This window comes from Chiloscyllium plagiosum, unplaced genomic scaffold, assembly GCF_037043375.1.
Source record: "Chiloscyllium plagiosum isolate Xiang-an unplaced genomic scaffold, Cpla_swu_hap1 HiC_scaffold_3, whole genome shotgun sequence".
NCBI lineage: Eukaryota > Metazoa > Chordata > Chondrichthyes > Orectolobiformes > Hemiscylliidae > Chiloscyllium > Chiloscyllium plagiosum.
Window position 1 is genome coordinate 103,937,002 of NW_028270141.1, and position 17,752 is coordinate 103,954,753.

General features: G+C 41.1%; 1 protein-coding gene across 4 annotated transcripts in view; it reads left to right on the top strand.

Moving 5' to 3' along the window:
* The window catches only part of mdn1 (midasin AAA ATPase 1), a 188,532-nt gene that overhangs the window by 91,954 nt on the left and 78,826 nt on the right, over positions 1–17,752 (top strand). For all 4 annotated transcript variants that reach the window (XM_043686689.2, XM_087982248.1, XM_043686702.2 and 1 more), the window contains exons 49-58: positions 5,929–6,149; positions 6,799–6,912; positions 8,199–8,328; positions 9,272–9,393; positions 9,966–10,099; positions 10,773–10,927; positions 12,751–12,871; positions 14,215–14,425; positions 15,945–16,170; positions 17,538–17,667. In XM_043686689.2, the coding sequence (XP_043542624.2) occupies positions 5,929–6,149; positions 6,799–6,912; positions 8,199–8,328; positions 9,272–9,393; positions 9,966–10,099; positions 10,773–10,927; positions 12,751–12,871; positions 14,215–14,425; positions 15,945–16,170; positions 17,538–17,667 (1,564 nt within the window). The remainder of the gene's footprint in view (positions 1–5,928; positions 6,150–6,798; positions 6,913–8,198; positions 8,329–9,271; positions 9,394–9,965; positions 10,100–10,772; positions 10,928–12,750; positions 12,872–14,214; positions 14,426–15,944; positions 16,171–17,537; positions 17,668–17,752) is intronic.

Here is a 17,752-nt window from a genome sequence, read left to right on the forward strand (position 1 = left end):
ATTACAGTTTACAAAATAAAACCAAGTCCATTGGTTAGCTTTTCTGCTCCTTGATCTGTTGAGGAACCATTCATGACAATTCCATAATAGTGCAGGTGTAACATTGGAACTTCAACACTCAAAGCACAACATTGTTACAGTGCAGCTTTTACAATACTTCTTCCATTTGGCCAATGGTGCCTACATCAGCTCTTCAAATAAGCATTTTCACCGAGTCGAAGAGTGTGGTGCTGGAAAAGCACAGCTGGTCAGGCAGCATCCGAGGAGTAGGAAAGTCGATGTTTTGAGCATAATGTTGACTCTCCTGCTCCTTGGATGCTGCCTGACTGGCTGTACTTTTCTAGCACCACACTCTTCAACTCTGTTCTCCAGTATCTGCAGTCCTCACTTTCTCCATCATTACCTAGTGTCAAAGGTTTTTGTCCATACCTCAGTGCATTATTTTGATCCAAATAATCGTTCAACACCCTCTTGAATGCCTCAGTTGAGCCTGCCTCCACCACACTTCCTCGCTGAGTCTTCCATACCCTAACGATCCACAGTGTGAAAACGACTTTTCCTCATATCATACTTGGTCCTTTTGCAAATCACTTTAAATGTATGTCAAATGGGTGGCATGGTGGCTCAATGCTCAGCACTGCTCCCCTCAGCGCAATGGACCCAGGTTCAATTCCAGCCTCAGGGTGATTTGTCTGTCTGTGTGGAGTTTGTTCATTTTGCCCGTGTCTGCATGGGTTTCCTCCAGGTGCTCCGGTTTCTTCCTACAGTTCAAAGATGTACACATTAGGTGGATTGGCCATGCTAAATTGCCTGATAGTGTCTAGGGATGGGCAGGCTCAAGTGGCTTAGCCTTGGAAAGTGTAGGGTTACAGGGATGGGTAGGGGGTGAGATGCAGTTTGGAGGGTTGGTGTGGACACAATGAGCCAAATGTGACCTGCCTGCACTCTAGGAAGAGATTCTATGATATGACTCTATTCTTGTTCCATTACGAGGAGGATCAGTTTCTCTTTGTCTATCTAGCACACTTGTAATTTTGAAAACCTCTATCAGATCTCTTCTTCACCACCACCTTTTCTCTAAGGAGAACAGTCCCAACTACAATCAGTCTTCATTTGAAATTTTCCTGGACCTATTCTTGTAAATTGTGTCTGCATTGTCTCCATTGCATTCACATCCTTCCGATAATGTGATGCCCACAACTTTACACAACATTCCAGCTGAGTTCAAACAAGTGTCTTGTACAAGTTCAACATCTCCTCCTTGCTCCTGTACTCTCTGCCCCTAGTAATAAAGCTGAGGACACTACGCTTTATTAACTATTTTCTCCACTTCAATAATCTGACCACATACACAACCAGGTTTCTCTGCTCTTACCTACATACCCTTTAAGAATTGCACCTTTTCTTTCTTGTCTTTCAGCGCTTTTCTTACTAAAACGCATCACCTCATAGTTCTCTGCATTAAACGTTACCTACCATCTATTGCCCACTTCACCAACTTAGAGTCATAGAGTCCTATAGCACGGAGACAGCCTCTTTGGCCCAAACTGGTCCATGCTGACCAAACTGTCTTTCTACACTAACCCCATTTCCTTGTACTTGGCCCAGATCCTTCTAAACTTTTCCTATCTATGTATTCGTCCAAATGCCTTTGAAATGTTGTTAATGTACCAGCCTCAACCTCTTCTGCTGGCAGCTCATTTCATATGCATACCACCCTCTGTGTAAAAATAAAGTTGCCCCTCAGATTCCCATTTATTCTTTCCCCTCTAACCTCAAACTGATGACCTCCTAGTCAGCGATTCCCCAACCCTGGGAAAAAAACTGAGTGCCTTCACCCTATCTATGTCCCTCATAATCTTATACACTTTTGTAAGATCCCCCCCCTTAGTCTCCTGCTCTCTAAAGAAAAATGTCCTAGCTTGTCCAACATCTTCCTATAACTTGGTCCTTTGTGTCCTGGCAAAATGCTTGTAAATTTCTTCTGCACTCATTCCAGTTTAAAAACATTCTTCCTGTAGCAAGGTGTGACCAAAACTCAACATCATACTCCCAAGTGCAGCCTCACCAACATCCTGTACAACTGCAATGTCGCTTCCTAACTTGTATACTCAATGCTCTGACTGATGAAGACTAGTGTGCCAAAAGTTTTGTTCACTGCCCTGTCTACCTGTGACTCTACTTTCAGAGAACCGTGCACCTGAACTCCATGGTCCCTCTGTTCCACTATACTCCTTTAAGAACCTACCATTCACCATGAAACTCCTACCTTAATTTGACTTTCCAAAGTGCAAGACCTCACACCTATCTGTACTAAACTCCACTTTGCCATTTAGAATCTCAGAGTCAGAGATATACAGCATGGAAACTGACCCTTTGGTCCAACCTGTCCATGCTGACCAGATATCCCAACTCAATCTAGTCCCACCTGCCAGCACCCGGCCCATATCCCTCCAAATTCTTCCTATTCATATACCCATCCAAATGCCTTTTAAATGTTGCAATTGTACCAGCCTCCACACTTCCTCTGGCAGCTTTTCCCCAGCTGCTCAAGGTCCTGCTGTTATTTCAACTTATCTGAGTCCTGTTGGAGTTTCATGCTTTCATCCTGATAGTTTACAAGTTGTCCAAATTTCACGTCATCTGCAAACTTTGAAATTGTCTCTTGTCTCCAAGGTCCAGATCATTAATATAAATCAGGAAAAGCAAGGGTCCAAGTACTGATCTCTGGAGAGCTCCACTACAAAATGCCCTTAACCGTTATGCTGTTACCTATCACTCAGCCAATTTTGTATCTAATTTGCTCCTAACCCTTTTATCCCATGACCTTTATCTTTCCTCACAAATCTGTTGTGTGGTTCTAAATCAAACACCTTTTGAAAGTCCATGTGCACCACATCATTAATACTCTCATCAAACTATTCTGTTACTGCCTCAAAAAACTCACTCAAGTTAGTTATGAATGATTTTTTTTTTCCCTTCAAGAACTGGTGCTGACTTTCTGTAATCAACCCACCATTTTCCATGTGACTGCAAATTCTATCCTGAATGATTGTTGAGGAAGCTTCTAAAAACAGTGACATTGAACTGACTGGACCATAATTGCTGTGCTTTTTTTACTGTCCTTCTTCAACAAGGCCCTAATGTTTTCAAATATCCGGTCGTCAGTCTTTTTCAGGGATGCCAGAAAAATTATGATTTGTGCCTCTTCAATTCTCACCTTGACTTTCTTCTCAATCCTCTGGTCCCAGTGTCATTTCAACATTTGAGTACCAGCAGTCAATCCAACACTACTTCCTTAAAATTCTGAACTCTTCTGCTGATAGAGTATCCTCCTCTGTTACCATGGCCTGGTCAGCATCTCTTTTTGTAAATGTAAAGTATTCACTTAACACCTCAGCCATGCCCCCTGCTACCATGTGTAAATCGCTTTTTGGTCTCTAATTGGCTTTACTAATTTTACCACTAAATTTATGCCTAAAGAAGACTTTGTCAAACAATCCAAATTCTCTGACAGATGAAAATATATCAGTTCAGGGAAATTCTACCTACAGAAATGGAATGAAGACCTCCGAGACCAATCACCATAAGGATGAGCCAGAGATAGTTGAAACTTTATTGCTGGAACAGCACAACAGGTCAGGCAGCATCCAGGGAACAGGAGATTCGACGTTTCGGGCACAGGCCCTTCTTCAGGAATGAGCAGAGAGTGTTCAGCAGGAGAAGATAAAAGGTAGGGAGGAGGAACTTGGAGGAGGGGCGTTGGAAATGTGATAGGTGGAAAGAGGTCAAGGTGAGGGTGATAGGTCGGAGTAGGATGGAGGCGGAGAGGTCAAGAAGACGACTGCAGGTCAGGAAGGCGGTGCCGGGCTGGAGGGATTCGGCTGAGACAAGGTGGGGGGAGGGGGGATGAAGAAACTGGTGAAGTCCAAGTTCATCCCCTGTGGTTGGAGGGTTCCCAGTCGGAAGATAAGACGCTCCTCCTCCGACCGTCGCGTTGTTGTGGTTTGGCGGTGGATGAGTCCAATGACCTGCATATCCTCGGTGGAGTGGGAGGGGGAGTTGAAATGCTGTGCTACAGGGTGGTTGGGTTGGTTCGTCCGGGTGGCCCAGAGGTGCTCTCTGAATCGCTCCGCAAGTAGGCGGCCTGTCTCCCCAATATAGAGGAGGCCACACTGGCTGCAGCGGATGCAGTAGATGATGTGGGTGGAGGTGCAGGTGAATCTGTGGCGGATATGGAAGTTTCCTTTGGGGTCTTGGAGAGAAGTGAGGGGGGAGGTGTGGGCACAAGTGTTGCACCTCCTGCGGTTGCAAGGGAAGGTGCCGGGAGTGGAGGTTGGGTCGGTGGGGGGTGTGGATCTGACAAGGGAGTCGCGGAGGGAGTGGTCTCTACGGAAAGCTGATAGGGGAGGGGAGGGAAATATATCCTTGGTGGTGGGGTCTGTTTGGAGGTGGCGGAAGTGACGGCGGATGATGCGCTGTACATGGAGATTGGTGGGGTGGTAGGTGAGGACCAGTGGGGTTCTGTCCTGGTGGCGGTTGGAGGGGCGGGGCTCAAGGGCGGAGGAGCGGGAAGTGGAGGAGATGCGGTGGAGGGCACCGTCGACCACGTCGGGGGGGAAATTGCGGTCCTTGAAGAAGGAGGCCATCTGTGTTGTACGTATTTTGAACTGGTCCTCCTGGGAGCAGATGTGGCGGAGACGAAGGAATTGGGAGAATGGGATGGCGTTTTTACAGGGGGCAGGATGGGAGGAGGTGTAGTCCAGGTAGCTGTGGGAGTCGGTTGGTTTGTAGTAGATCGCCGCCATCACTTCCGCCACCTCCAAACAGACCCCAGCACCAAGGATATATTTCCCTCCCCTCCCCTATCAGCTTTCCGTAGAGACCACTCCCTCCGCGACTCCCTTGTCAGATCCACACCCCCCACCGACCCAACCTCCACTCCCGGCACCTTCCCTTGCAACCGCAGGAGGTGCAACACTTGCGCCCACACCTCCCCCCTCACTTCTCTCCAAGGCCCCAAAGGAAACTTCCATATCCGCCACAGATTCACCTGCACCTCCACCCACATCATCTACTGCATCCGCTGCAGCCGGTGTGGCCTCCTCTATATTGGGGAGACAGACCGCCTACTTGCGGAGCGATTCAGAGAGCACCTCTGGGCCACCCGGACGAACCAACCCAACCACCCTGTAGCACAGCATTTCAACTCCCCCTCCCACTCCACCGAGGATATGCAGGTCATTGGACTCATCCACCGCCAAACCACAACAACGCGACGGTCGGAGGAGGAGCGTCTTATCTTCCGACTGGGAACCCTCCAACCGCAGGGGATGAACTTGGACTTCACCAGTTTCTTCATCCCCCCCTCCCCCCACCTTGTCTCAGCCGAATCCCTCCAGCCCGGCACCGCCTTCCTGACCTGCAGTCTTCTTCTTGACCTCTCCGCCTCCATCCTACTCCGACCTATCACCCTCACCTTGACCTCTTTCCACCTATCACATTTCCAACGCCCCTCCTCCAAGTCCCTCCTCCCTACCGTTTATCTTCTCCTGCTGAACACTCTCTGCTCATTCCTGAAGAAGGGCCTGTGCCCGAAACGTCGAATCTCCTGTTCCCTGGATGCTGCCTGACCTGCTGTGCTGTTCCAGCAATAAAGTTTCAACTTTGATCTCCAGCATCTGCAGACCTCACTTTCTCCTCTGAGCCAGAGATAGGAAAGTGTAGGAATGAGAGACTGAGAATAAATTGTGTACATTAGGCAGATTGAGGACAAAAGGCAAGGAAGAGCAGCTTGCAAGAATCCATATCCTTGAAAGTTTGTGTTTATTTCCTAGAGCCAATTATTTTCAAAAGTAAACAAATGTTTGTCACAATTCATCATACGGTGTCTGTAAAGGATGTTGTTCTCTCCCTTTCCTTATTCAGATCTCGACCCCTAACTCTGGCTGATCTTGAGTTAGTTTTGCAATCGTGTAACATGGACAATCTTGTATTTCATGGCAATAAGACTGCAGTTCAAGTGACAGATGAGCTCTCAATGGTTCCTGCTGCTATCAGGCTGGTCACAGAGAAAGCATCTAATCAAGATTGGCTGTTAAGGGCAAGATGGTTGTGTCACGCAGCAAAATTCTACAAGCAGCTACCAGGTAGAGTATTGTTACCAGTGTTCTAATACTTAAACCTGATCGTACAACTTTGTCATGCCTGTTACTGAAATCATTCATATAGTGACTTTTTACATTACTGGGGTCATTTAGGTGATGCACAAACTAACAACCCCTCTAGTCACACCGGAGTTACAATGATCTTTTTAAAAAAAAACACACATTGCTCACAACTTTTTCTGAAGGGCTTTTAAGCATGAGCAACAAATATTGGCTTTGTTACAGATGCTTGTATCCTGTGAAAGAATAAAAGCAAGTGCCATTTGACAGGTTAAAACCTGCTTGTGCACAAGATTATTCCCTGTTATGGTCAAGTTGTAGTTTTGACATGTGCGCCACTTTTATATCGATTAGTTAGATTGCTTCGTAATTATCATTGCACATTCTTGTGTTTACTTGATATAAAACATACATGAAAGTATAAGTTAGAAACTTAATTTTACACTTAAATTCTTCACCAGTATGAATAATATTAGTTATAAATACACAACATTTAAAAGATGCCTGATTTTTATATGTATTCTATAGATATTCAAAAAATCAAAGGTTCTGTATAGATGTAGAGTTGGCGTCATGTGGGTGATTATAAATTGTGTGCAATTTTAGTTGATGGCTTTTTTTTAACCTACAGAGTTGGTGTGTGCCCAACTGGAGGCAGGGGCAAAAGCTCTGAATGCAGTTTACTCCAGTGTACTTCCCACAGGAATGAAGGAAGTTGTACAGCAACTACAGCTCGATGCCAATGGTAACATTGTTTAGATCATATACTTTCTAGTTTTATTCATTTTCTTAGATGAGCTGTTTACAGAGGAACCTTGATTATCCGAAGGACATGGGTGGGCAGTATTTTGTTCATTAATCGAATGCCGGATAACATAGTTTAGCTGAGCATTGGGACATTGCGATCTTGCCAGATAATCCGATTTTTGGATAATCGGATAATCAAGATTCCTCTGTACTTGTTTGGGGAATGGGAAAAAGTTGGATTTTACTGACTACCTGGTGTGAAATTAGTTCTTTGTACTAAAGTTAACACAACAATTTTCTTTTGTTGCCCTGACAAGTGGCAAATTTATGGATAGGAATTTAAGCTCTTGCATTCAAGATATTCAAGTGGCATGTTCCTATGTCTAAACTTTAATGTCTTTAAGGATAGTGGTGCATGTTGTCCAGCATTGGATGCATTTCCATTTCGAATAGAATATTGACATCTTTTATAGTTACCTGTATGAATGGTTATGGCAGAGAGGATTTTATCTGGAAAATGCAACCTCCAAGGTGTTGCACTTCTGTATTTTGAGTCAGTTTTATTTTAAAATAGCCTTAAAATAGAACTTGGAGCAAGACATTTATGGTGAGAGCAGCACTTTCTAACCTAAACAGAAATACAGGAAAAGTTTTATTATCCAGTACCTATGGGGCCAGGAGGGTGCCAGTTGATCAAATATTTCAGTTGCTCAAGAGGTCATATAATCAATATAAAAACAGAACTAAGTAATAGAGACATAATGCAGGTGGTATGCAAATCATTGGTATTCTTTATTTACATCATAAGTCACAAATAATCTCTCTCTCTCTCTCTCTCTCTCTCTCTCTCTCTCTCTCTCTCTCTCTCTCTCTCTCTCTCTCAACTGACTAATATAGTAAAGTATTAATTTTTGCACAGTGCTGGTTAAAACAAACTGTCGGTACTGAATTTTGCACATCTACAAATTCCCATCTTCCTATCAGTGGTTATAGAGTCAGAGAGATGTACAGCGTGGAGACAGAGCCTTTGGTCCAACTCCTCCATGCTGACCAGCCTATCCGAAATTAATCTAGTCTCATTTGCTGGCATTGGACTCATGTGCCTCTAAACCCTTCCTATTCATTTGACCTTGATAAATATAGATATGTGTTGCAGTTAGTTTTCGGCTGAGATCTGATGCAAGCAGTTTGATCCTCCCCTTTCCTGCCGCCTCTACCAAACAAACAAATGCCTGCTTTCCTCAACTGCTTCTTGGACCAATTGCATATTGCTTATCTTCTCAGAGAACGCCTCAGTTCCTTTGGATTCACGATGGAACCAGCAGCATTTGGATATTTTACTAAATTCTATGGCATATTCTGGGCTGCATTGTTCAAAAGAGCTTCAAGCACAGCTCCACTCCATTGCTAACAGGTAAAAATTACCTTTGCAAAACCTATTGTTGGCATCTATGTCAAGGAATGTCTTTGTACTTAGTATTTTACTTGTTCCCTTTTCAGTTCAGTTCCAGCGCATCTGTTCTGCTGCAGATCACAGTACATTATTAGCCCAGTCGTGTATGTAAGACTGCAATTCCAGAGGTCAAAGTGGCAACATGGCTTTGTGGCATCAAAGACTCCTAGGAAAATAGAAAATGGTGGGGTTGAAAAGGCACATTCCTCACTGGCCAAAGCCATATCCAGCACAAAAACATTGCTGTGGTTGACCAGTCATTTGGTCCCAAACATCACGACAGGAGTCCCTCAGCACAATGCCCTGCACCCAGTTCCCTTCATGGAACTTTCTTCCATTATCAGGTTATTAGAAGTGATCCTGTTCGCAAATCAGGTTTGTGTGGAATTCTTCAGCAAAGTAGACTGAATTTGCATGAAGCAAGACCTGTTCAGTATCCAGGCAATGGCATTTGTGCCGGGCGATAACTATCTTCAATAAAAGAGGATCTGACTACCTGCACATGCAAGCGCAATAGCAAAAACCCCCACCATCCTGGGAAGTCATCATAGACCAGGATCTATAGCAGACTAGCCACATCAATATTGTCTGTGCAAAAACAGGTCAAATGGGTGGGAATTGTGGTAAGCCACTCACTGTGCTCTCTCTGCTATCAACAAGGCACAAATCGGGACTGTGATGGGATAGTTTCCAATTACCTGTAATCTTCAACAATGTATATGAAGTTCAAAACAATCCAGGACAAAGCAACTCACTTTATTAGTCACCAAACAGACCTAAGTTTGCATTTGAGTACTCTTAACAGATTATGAAATGTTAATGTGATCTTTCAACTTTGTAAAATAATGATTCTCTGTGTACTAATTCCGAAAACAGGTTGTTCCATGTTTTTGTTGTTTTGTAGGATGGCACTTCTGATGGACAGAGAGGAAAGAGGATATATGGAAAAAGCAGCACTAACCTCTGATGCTGCAAGAAAATCAGGCAGACAAAGTGCTTTAAGAGTATCCATTGCATTCCAGAAAGGTAACCTTAGCAAGACTTGCATCAAACAAGGAAGTTAAACTGAGTGTTTTGTAATATTTTTATTGCAAAAAAAATTGAAAAATTAAGTTTGTTTTATTGATTCAAATGCATCTTTTATCAGAGCATGGGACAATTTATTTGATGTTTGTATTTGGTCTGTTTTACTGGACAGAATGTATGGCAGGAAACTGGGCATGGAAAATCTTGTACCCATAAGAAAGCCACCTTCATTTTCCAGCTGTTAATGTAAATTCTGATTGGTTATTTTGGATCCTGCTCTGGTTTTCTGCTCTTGAGATGTACATTGGTGTAATAGAAAAAGAAGTAATCTCATTCCGGCCACTTTTACGATGGACTATGGAGAGTAATTTTGAAGCCATGGTTAAACTACTGTTAGCACAGAATGAAGCTACATGTTCAAACATAATTGTACCATTGTTTGGATTTCTTTTTTATGCTATTCGGGTATTCTGTGTAAAAATAGTTCCATAAAAATAATCGAGAGGATGAATATTTGCAAGGGTTGTAAATGCTAAATCTAAAATATTAAAGGCTTTGGTTCACTTGTTTAGGTATGATGAGCTTTGATGACCTGCCTCACCCAGTCTTGGCTCACCTTGCTGCTTTCTTTGAAGCCTGGGATGCTTGCATTGTGCAGTGCATAAAGTCTTCATTTTCCAATCTGGAAGATGATGCCTTCCATGGGGCAAGTATTACTCACCTTCTTTGACATGCATCTTGCACTTGTTCATCTGCTGCTAGTTTTGGAGTCCATTCCCTTGGAGAGGTGTGGTGCGCAAAGCCGGCCAACTGATAATCTTCTTCAGCCCTGCCAGTATGAATGTGTGAAATTGCAAGTTGTAACTATCCTGCTATTTCTGATGAAGTTCCATCCCTAAATTGTCACTGGAATGTTGTATAGTAACTAGCCACATGCTAAATCCGAGTCATGTTAAATGCTATATAATTATATAATTATAACTTTAGCTCCATTATAAACTCGTCTCTGTCTATTTTGTATTGTATTGTAGACAGTAAAACTTTTAATTTGGGAACCAAAGAAATCTAGGTTGGTTGAAGGACAGTAGTTACTATGCAGTACAGGCTGCGGAACTGGGAGACAAATGCAAAGACTTCTGTCAGTGTCTAGAAAGTCTAAATTAAAATGAAATTAAGATTCTTTATTTTATAAATTGTTTATTTTCTAATAACCATGCACATAGATATCTGAGTTTAAAACTATTACAGTTGGATATATCGGAAAGTTTGAATAGATGTAGGAATAATTCTAACTGTGTGGAGATACTGAAAGCTGTTACCTCTCTTGCATGGCCAGCCTCAATAATAGGGCATTCTTGAACATTTTCTGATCTTCCTAGGTATTGTGCAGCATTTTGTGGCGGGATCGATTCTGGATAATATCTGACAGAGTTGTAACAGATACTGAGGGAATAGCACTCCTCTCTCTCCACTGGCATTGGGTGATGAAACACCTCCTGAAAGATCATCTCTGCCAGCTAACTGACTTTTCCCAGTATGTATGAACATTGTTTATACTTAGCATCTTGGTGGTTTGACTGTACAATTCTGTTGGAGTATCCCATCTCTAGTGCTCTGTCAAAGTAATATTTAAGATGTATCAACTTAGCAAGGTTCTTGGTTCATGAGTTGGAAGGTTCGTTTTCTTTGTCTGCATAATAGCTAAAGCAGTTCAGAGGCTGAAAATATTGTGAGTACCTCGAATTGTTAGAAACATATTTTGCATAACAAATTTGACAGCAGTTTCTTGACCTCATTTGAAATCTGGTGACCAGGAATTGCATGCTGTTAAGGGTTGACATGGTGATATGTTAGGATTAGAGTTCTGCTGTTCTTCAGATTTTGCCAATCTGTTTCCAAAACAAAAATTGTACAAATATTTAACAACAACCTGGATCAGTAATACTAAAATAAAAGGCATCGACTATCCAAAATATCTGTTTTAGACAAATTCTGCTGTGTCTGAAACCTGTGAAACACCCTTTATTATGTCTCCATAATGCTGCCAGACTTCAGATTGTACAGATAGCTGTGTCACAATTTCTGTGTAGGCAGATGTTCGTACCTCACTATTTTATTTTCTTGGCTTAATTCTTTTTGAATTAATGTTGAAGTATGTAACTCCTCTTGAGCTTTTTCCACCTCAAGTCCTGTTATAGCATTTTTAATGGTTATAGACTGGTCGATGAATGATATTATATCTGTTCTAAGCCATTATGTTGGTATGAAATGAAAGCATTTCTAAAACGCGCAATTAAACACAATATAAATGAATGCACAATTATAACCTTTTGATGTGTGACTACATTGTTGAAGGGATTAGTGCCCTCCAATTACTATTGAATGTTGAGAAGAAGTTAATTTTGTACAACTCAACTTGGATATTATCCATAATTCCTAAAAGGAGTAATAATTATGCAGTGGTTTATTCTTCCTAAAGATTGAGTAAGTTCTCTTTTGTGTTTCCGGCATATCAAATCAAGAAGGAAACTTATCAGATTGTAATAAAACAATAAAGTTGAGGTTTGACAATCTGAAGTATTGGTTGGTGGAAACTGCCAAAATAATAGTGCGAGAAAAATAAAAGATGAAATCTAGTGATAGTGTAATATAACATGAGCAGAAGGCACAAAATGGAGAAGAATAGGTAGCATTAAATCTTCAGCAATAAATTTATATGATGACACAAAGCAGAAGTTGGGTAGAAAACAAAAGGAAAAGGGCTAAGTAGAGCATGCAATGTGGGAACAGAGACATAAATCAAGATAACTTGGGTTCAGACTTCAGGAGAGCAGTGAAAATTAGTAAAGCAACTGACAGTTGTATTGACAGTGTTATGGTATTGCTATCTGTACAAGGTTGGAGTTTGAAGCATGGAGATTAGAAAAAGGATGTTTCACATGGTCCTGTTGTATCTTGGGGCTTTCATTGACAGTTTCTGTGCCACCCATTTTGGATGTATTTGGGTTTGGGTGTCTGTTCTCTTTTTGTTTTTGCACCCCTTGCCTTACAGTTGTGGTACCTTTGCAATGCTGATCTGTTATTTCTCTTTCTTTGGTATGAATGCTCTTCTTTAATGAATAACCGGGTTTGTTCCTTTTATCACTTTTTATTTGGTTTGGTTTCTCTTCATGGTTCTGAGGGTTTTTTTTTAAAAAGAGTTTTTTTTGTACATAGCTCAGGTCCAATGAATAATGCCATCCTTAAAATCAGATTTGGATTTAACTTTTTTGCCACCATCTGTGAGATCCAAAACTCTTGAAGTTTTCATCATACCTGGGGTTATTTGTACTGTAATTTTTGTTCTTTTCACGTCAGAATTCCTCAAGAAATTCACACTATTTCAGAGAACCTGCAGAGCCATCTGACTAGTCCTAATGAAATGGCTACCAGTGTCAAGGGTCTGCAGAAATGTTTGGGTCGTCCTCTTCCATTCAAGGTTAGTGAAGTTTAACACTGTCCTGTTTGATGGTTCTGCCTGACCTTTGGGGTAATACACATGTCAGACTTGAAATGGAGCAAAAAAAGCTTCTGATTGTCCAATGTGTTGAGATATTGGTAACCAGGCAAGAGTTCCAGATGGTGAAAGTGAACTTTTGATGAGGTTTCACGAGTGAAACTTTGTTATAAACAGCCAAATTGAAATAATTATTAAACATTTTTTTCAGATGTGGAGAAAAGTCTCTCCCTCCCTCCCACTCACTCCACTCTTGTACTGCATAACTCAAACCCAAGTCATAGAGTAATGTGCATTGATGAGACCACATCTGGAGCATTACGAACGGTTTTGTTCCCTTACTTCATGTAATTGCATTGATGTCAGTTCAGAGAAGATTCACTAGGTTCTTTCCAGAAAGGCTTTATTGTGAGGAGAGATTGAGCAGCTTAAGCCTGTACTCGCTAGAGTTCAGAAGAATGAGTGGGGACATAATAGGAGTATCTGAAGTACTAAAGGAGGTTGACAAAGTAGATGCAAAGTGATTGATTCCCTTTGGGAGTTAATCTGGAATAAGAGGTCACACATAGTCTACCAATGAGTCTAAAATGAAGGAGTGGCATATTTGGAGCAGTGAGAAAGGGTCATGCATCTTTTCAACTCACTATCCTAGAGTGTAGTGGCTGCTGGGGCGCTGAATAAATTTAAATTTATGGAGAAGATTGACAGATTATAGATCCATAAGGCCCATAAATGAACACTTATTTCACCCGAAATTGAGTAGAATGTATAACTTGCCACCATCAGGACTAGTAAAGCACAGACACTGTTAAGACATTTTCACTTTGGCCACAACAAGGAAATGTTTCACCGGTTGTCTGGGTAATGTATCACCGATTGTCTGGGTAATATAAATTCAGGTGTTCATGTGAGAATTTTCATACAGAAGTGGCTTTTAAAACAGGAGAGGCTCTCATCAGTACACCTCACCTTTGGAGTAACGAAAATTTAAATAGTCTCCTATCTGTCGTATAGAGCATTAGTATCTAGTCATTATATATTTTTAATTATAAAGTGAACATGTAAATTTTAAGTTCCACTTTACTTCGAACGAAGACAAGCCCCACATTACTAGATGCTCTGCTAGCCAATTATTATTCTTGAACTGTGTCAATTGCAGCAATTAAATATGGCAAATGTTTACCTGTTTGAATTGAGGGGTAGGAGTTTATATATAAGATTAACTTAGAATGTTCGCACTTTTGCTATTGCAGAAATGTTGCTTTATTAGGGGCTGTGTTCCTGTAAAAATTAAAATGTTGATTAAACTTCTCCCACCTTTTTAGGTTGGATCTGTTGTGGAATGTGTGTCCAAACTGAAAGTGATGAGTTCTGTCCTGGATGTGTTGAAATTGAGGCCAAAAATGATGGATGTAACTTGGAAAGAACAACTGTATAGAATTAAAACAGCTGCTACTGACTGGAAGATTAAGCGGGGCTTGATGGTGTCTTGGGGTCTCGTAATTCAAGCAAATCACGTAGTCGGATATGATGCTGGTATGCTTTTAATAAAAGTAAAACTAATTAATGCATTAGAATATCCTGTAAAGTTATAATTAAGTGCTAATGTTTTAAAATGTGGGTATAATGAGTATCCAGTTCAGTTTGGCCTTTTTAAAGCAGCTCATCTTCTCAAGGAGAGTTGAGATAGATATTATGCATCAGATCAGACCTCCTCAGAATATATTAGGAAGATGGTCTAAACCAAACTTGTTCTGTCTTTAAAGATAAATGTAGTGTCGTGTTCCAGATGTAATACAATTGCTCACACTATGCAATGTTAAGCAAAGTGGAATTTATTCAAACACGCATAGCTAAAATAAAAGAAAAGAAAGAAGGAATTGGAATAACTTAACTCTCCTGGAAAACTAAACAATCGATGCAGTAACTATTATTAATTAACTGTACCAATATAACAACATCTCATAAACATACTCTTAGCAGAAGGCAAATTCAGAAAGCAGATTTGTCTCTCTTGCAGTTCTCTAATCCAGCATGAAAGAACATCAAAAGACTATTCTGAGAGAGAGAGAGAACTCCAGCTTTCAGCTGTACAGAGAGAGATTTGGTAGCTTTTCACAACCCCAGCAGCTTCTGCTGAAAGCTGAACTAAACATCTTATTCTGTGGGTGGGAGGTTAACCACACCCACTCAGGATGCTTCTATGGTTCCAACTCAGGCTGCTTCCATTGTTCCAACTGTAAAAATTATCATACAAGGCTTCACAAGTTGTTTACCTTCTCATTGACTTCTCATAGGCATCTGTCCCCACCCCACCATCTCTAGCTAAAAGAAACTAGGACAAAACCTCTCTTAAAGCCACGGCATTGTCACATAAGCAATAGATGTTGAATGGCCAGCAAAGCCCACATTCCCTGAATGAATAAATAGAAGTGGTTTAACAATATGATTTGAGGAAATTAACTCGTGCATCATATTGAGGTGATAAAATGAATTGCAGCACTTAATGCTGTAAAGACATGAGTCATTCTGGCTGAATAAATAATCACTTGTTATGATGTTGCCATATCAATGGGAAGTATCAACTTTTTCTTATTGATCGGAAAAGACAGGAACCAGAATTTCTGAATTTTACTTTGTCCTTAGAAACCATCTCTCAGGTGGCCAAGCTTGAACTGAGCAAGCTTTCGTCGTCAAGGGTACCAGTTTATCTGATAGCGCTTAAATAAAATAACAGTGAGACCACCTTCCAACAGGGAGAGATTAATGTCGATCAAGGAGTGAAGGACAGTAAGTGGCCAAGTCAAAGACATGGTCAACGTTTGGATTTTTGCAGAGTTCTTTGGAGATGGCATGATACGTTCTTTGGAGATGGCAAGTGAAATCCAGGAAATTGACAACCAAACTTTCAGCCATGATATGTCAATGAGGGGCAATTGAGACTTTTTTGTTAATAATTTAAAGTTGCATCAACTCTAGTTTTTTTTTACAACTGATGATGCTCAATTAGCTATTGATATTTAAGGATCTACAGTATTTGCACTTTGTGTTCCAGGTGTTTTGCAGTCTGTCGTGGACTCCCAAGCTTCAGTGATGACATCTCAGGGTCTTCTAAACTCTCCGGATACCCAAAGTCTTGAGGCAGGTCCACCTGAGCTAAATGAAACATGCTTGAATCAGTTAGCAAGCAGAATTCAGCTGTGGCCTGTACTGGAATATCTGGCATTACTCTGCAAGTATAAAGTGGTGGCAGACCTTATGGATCTATCATTAGTCTCCAGGTAAGCAAAAGAAAGTAAAGTACTTCAATAGCTGTTAAACATAATTGCTATCTTAAGAAACGAACAACCAAAAAGATTGTTAAACACTAGCAGGCAGGTCAAGAGAACTATGGTAAAATAATCTCTAATTTCATGACACACACAGCTTGTTTGGAAGACAATAAGTTGAATGGTACACTACCCAGTTCTGCTCCAATTTCAAAGATGTTCAAAATAGTGGGAAGTTCTTTCTGTACACCCCTGAAACTGTTTTGCTGTAAATAATGAAAAACATTCTTGGCTAGGCTAACCTAATACTTTGGTTTTGCACTTATCTCTTCAACCCCATTTCCTATTCAGCCTCCCTCTGCAGGGAAACACCTGTCATTAACTTCATAATATTGAGTTCAATCATGCCATTAACTGAAGGATTGAACCATGTTATTCTGCGCATGTATGTGATACTATTATCTATAAACCTGCCCTGACAGTAGAATGACCTTGATTATAAAATCAATCAGTGCAGTTAATTTTATGACTGACTTTGGAGCCATACGTAAATTTTAAAATATGCAACTTGGAGATTACACAGTGAACTTCTGTTACCAGATGTTTTATTGTTGAGCCTAATATAGAATCATAGAAGTGTGGAAGCAGGCCATTCGGCCCCCAGAGCATCCGATGGCTAATTCACGTAATCCGCACATCCCTGGACACTGGGCAATTTAGCACAACCAATCCGCCTAATTTGTTTTTCGACTGTGGGTGGAAACCGGAGCACCCGGCAGAAACGCACGGTAACACGGCCATTTGGGCAAAGTCCACCCAGATAGTTGCCTGAGGTTAGAATTGAACCCAGATCCTTGAGAATGTGAGGCTGCAGTGCTGCCTGTTCAGTATAAATACTACTAAACTTTTGAGCATCAAAAGTTAGGAAGCTCGGAGCATAATTTCTAGGTTTAGTTAATTAATCAAAAGCAGAATTTAAGCTGTACTCTTTTTTTTGGTCTGTCGATGATCTGGACCACAACCTTGAGATCGTGGATGAGGGTATTTGAGATTTTCCATACCTTGGGAGTGTGCATTAGATTATTACATCGCAATATGTACGTCATACTATCGTTTGCCTGTAAATCCTGAAGGTGAAAAATCACTTTAACACCAACAACAACTCACCATACCCTATGATGCACATTCTTCATTATTCCTCTTTATTGCCAACCATTAACTATAAATGGGCGATATGAAGGGAATTAGGATAGACTCATTGGTTTAGAGCAGTAAATTAGGTTTTTCATTCTGTTTCTAATAAATGTTAATTTGAAGACCAATAAAGGACAACATGAAGTGCATTAGCATCATAAATAATTCTGTTCCATCACCAACAGTGCCAGAAGTAAGCCAGATCAGTCAATGGCTAGTGCTGAACTTCGTCAATTAATTATATTCTGCTTAAGATCTACGCCCGTGGCTGCTCAAGATCTCCGAGAATTCTGGTACTTAGCACAGGTTGATGAGGTGAGTGCACATTGGTCAAATCACACCTTGCAGTACTGCGATTATAATAGTTATCTTTTCCTGGGCATCAGAAAAAATGTCTTGC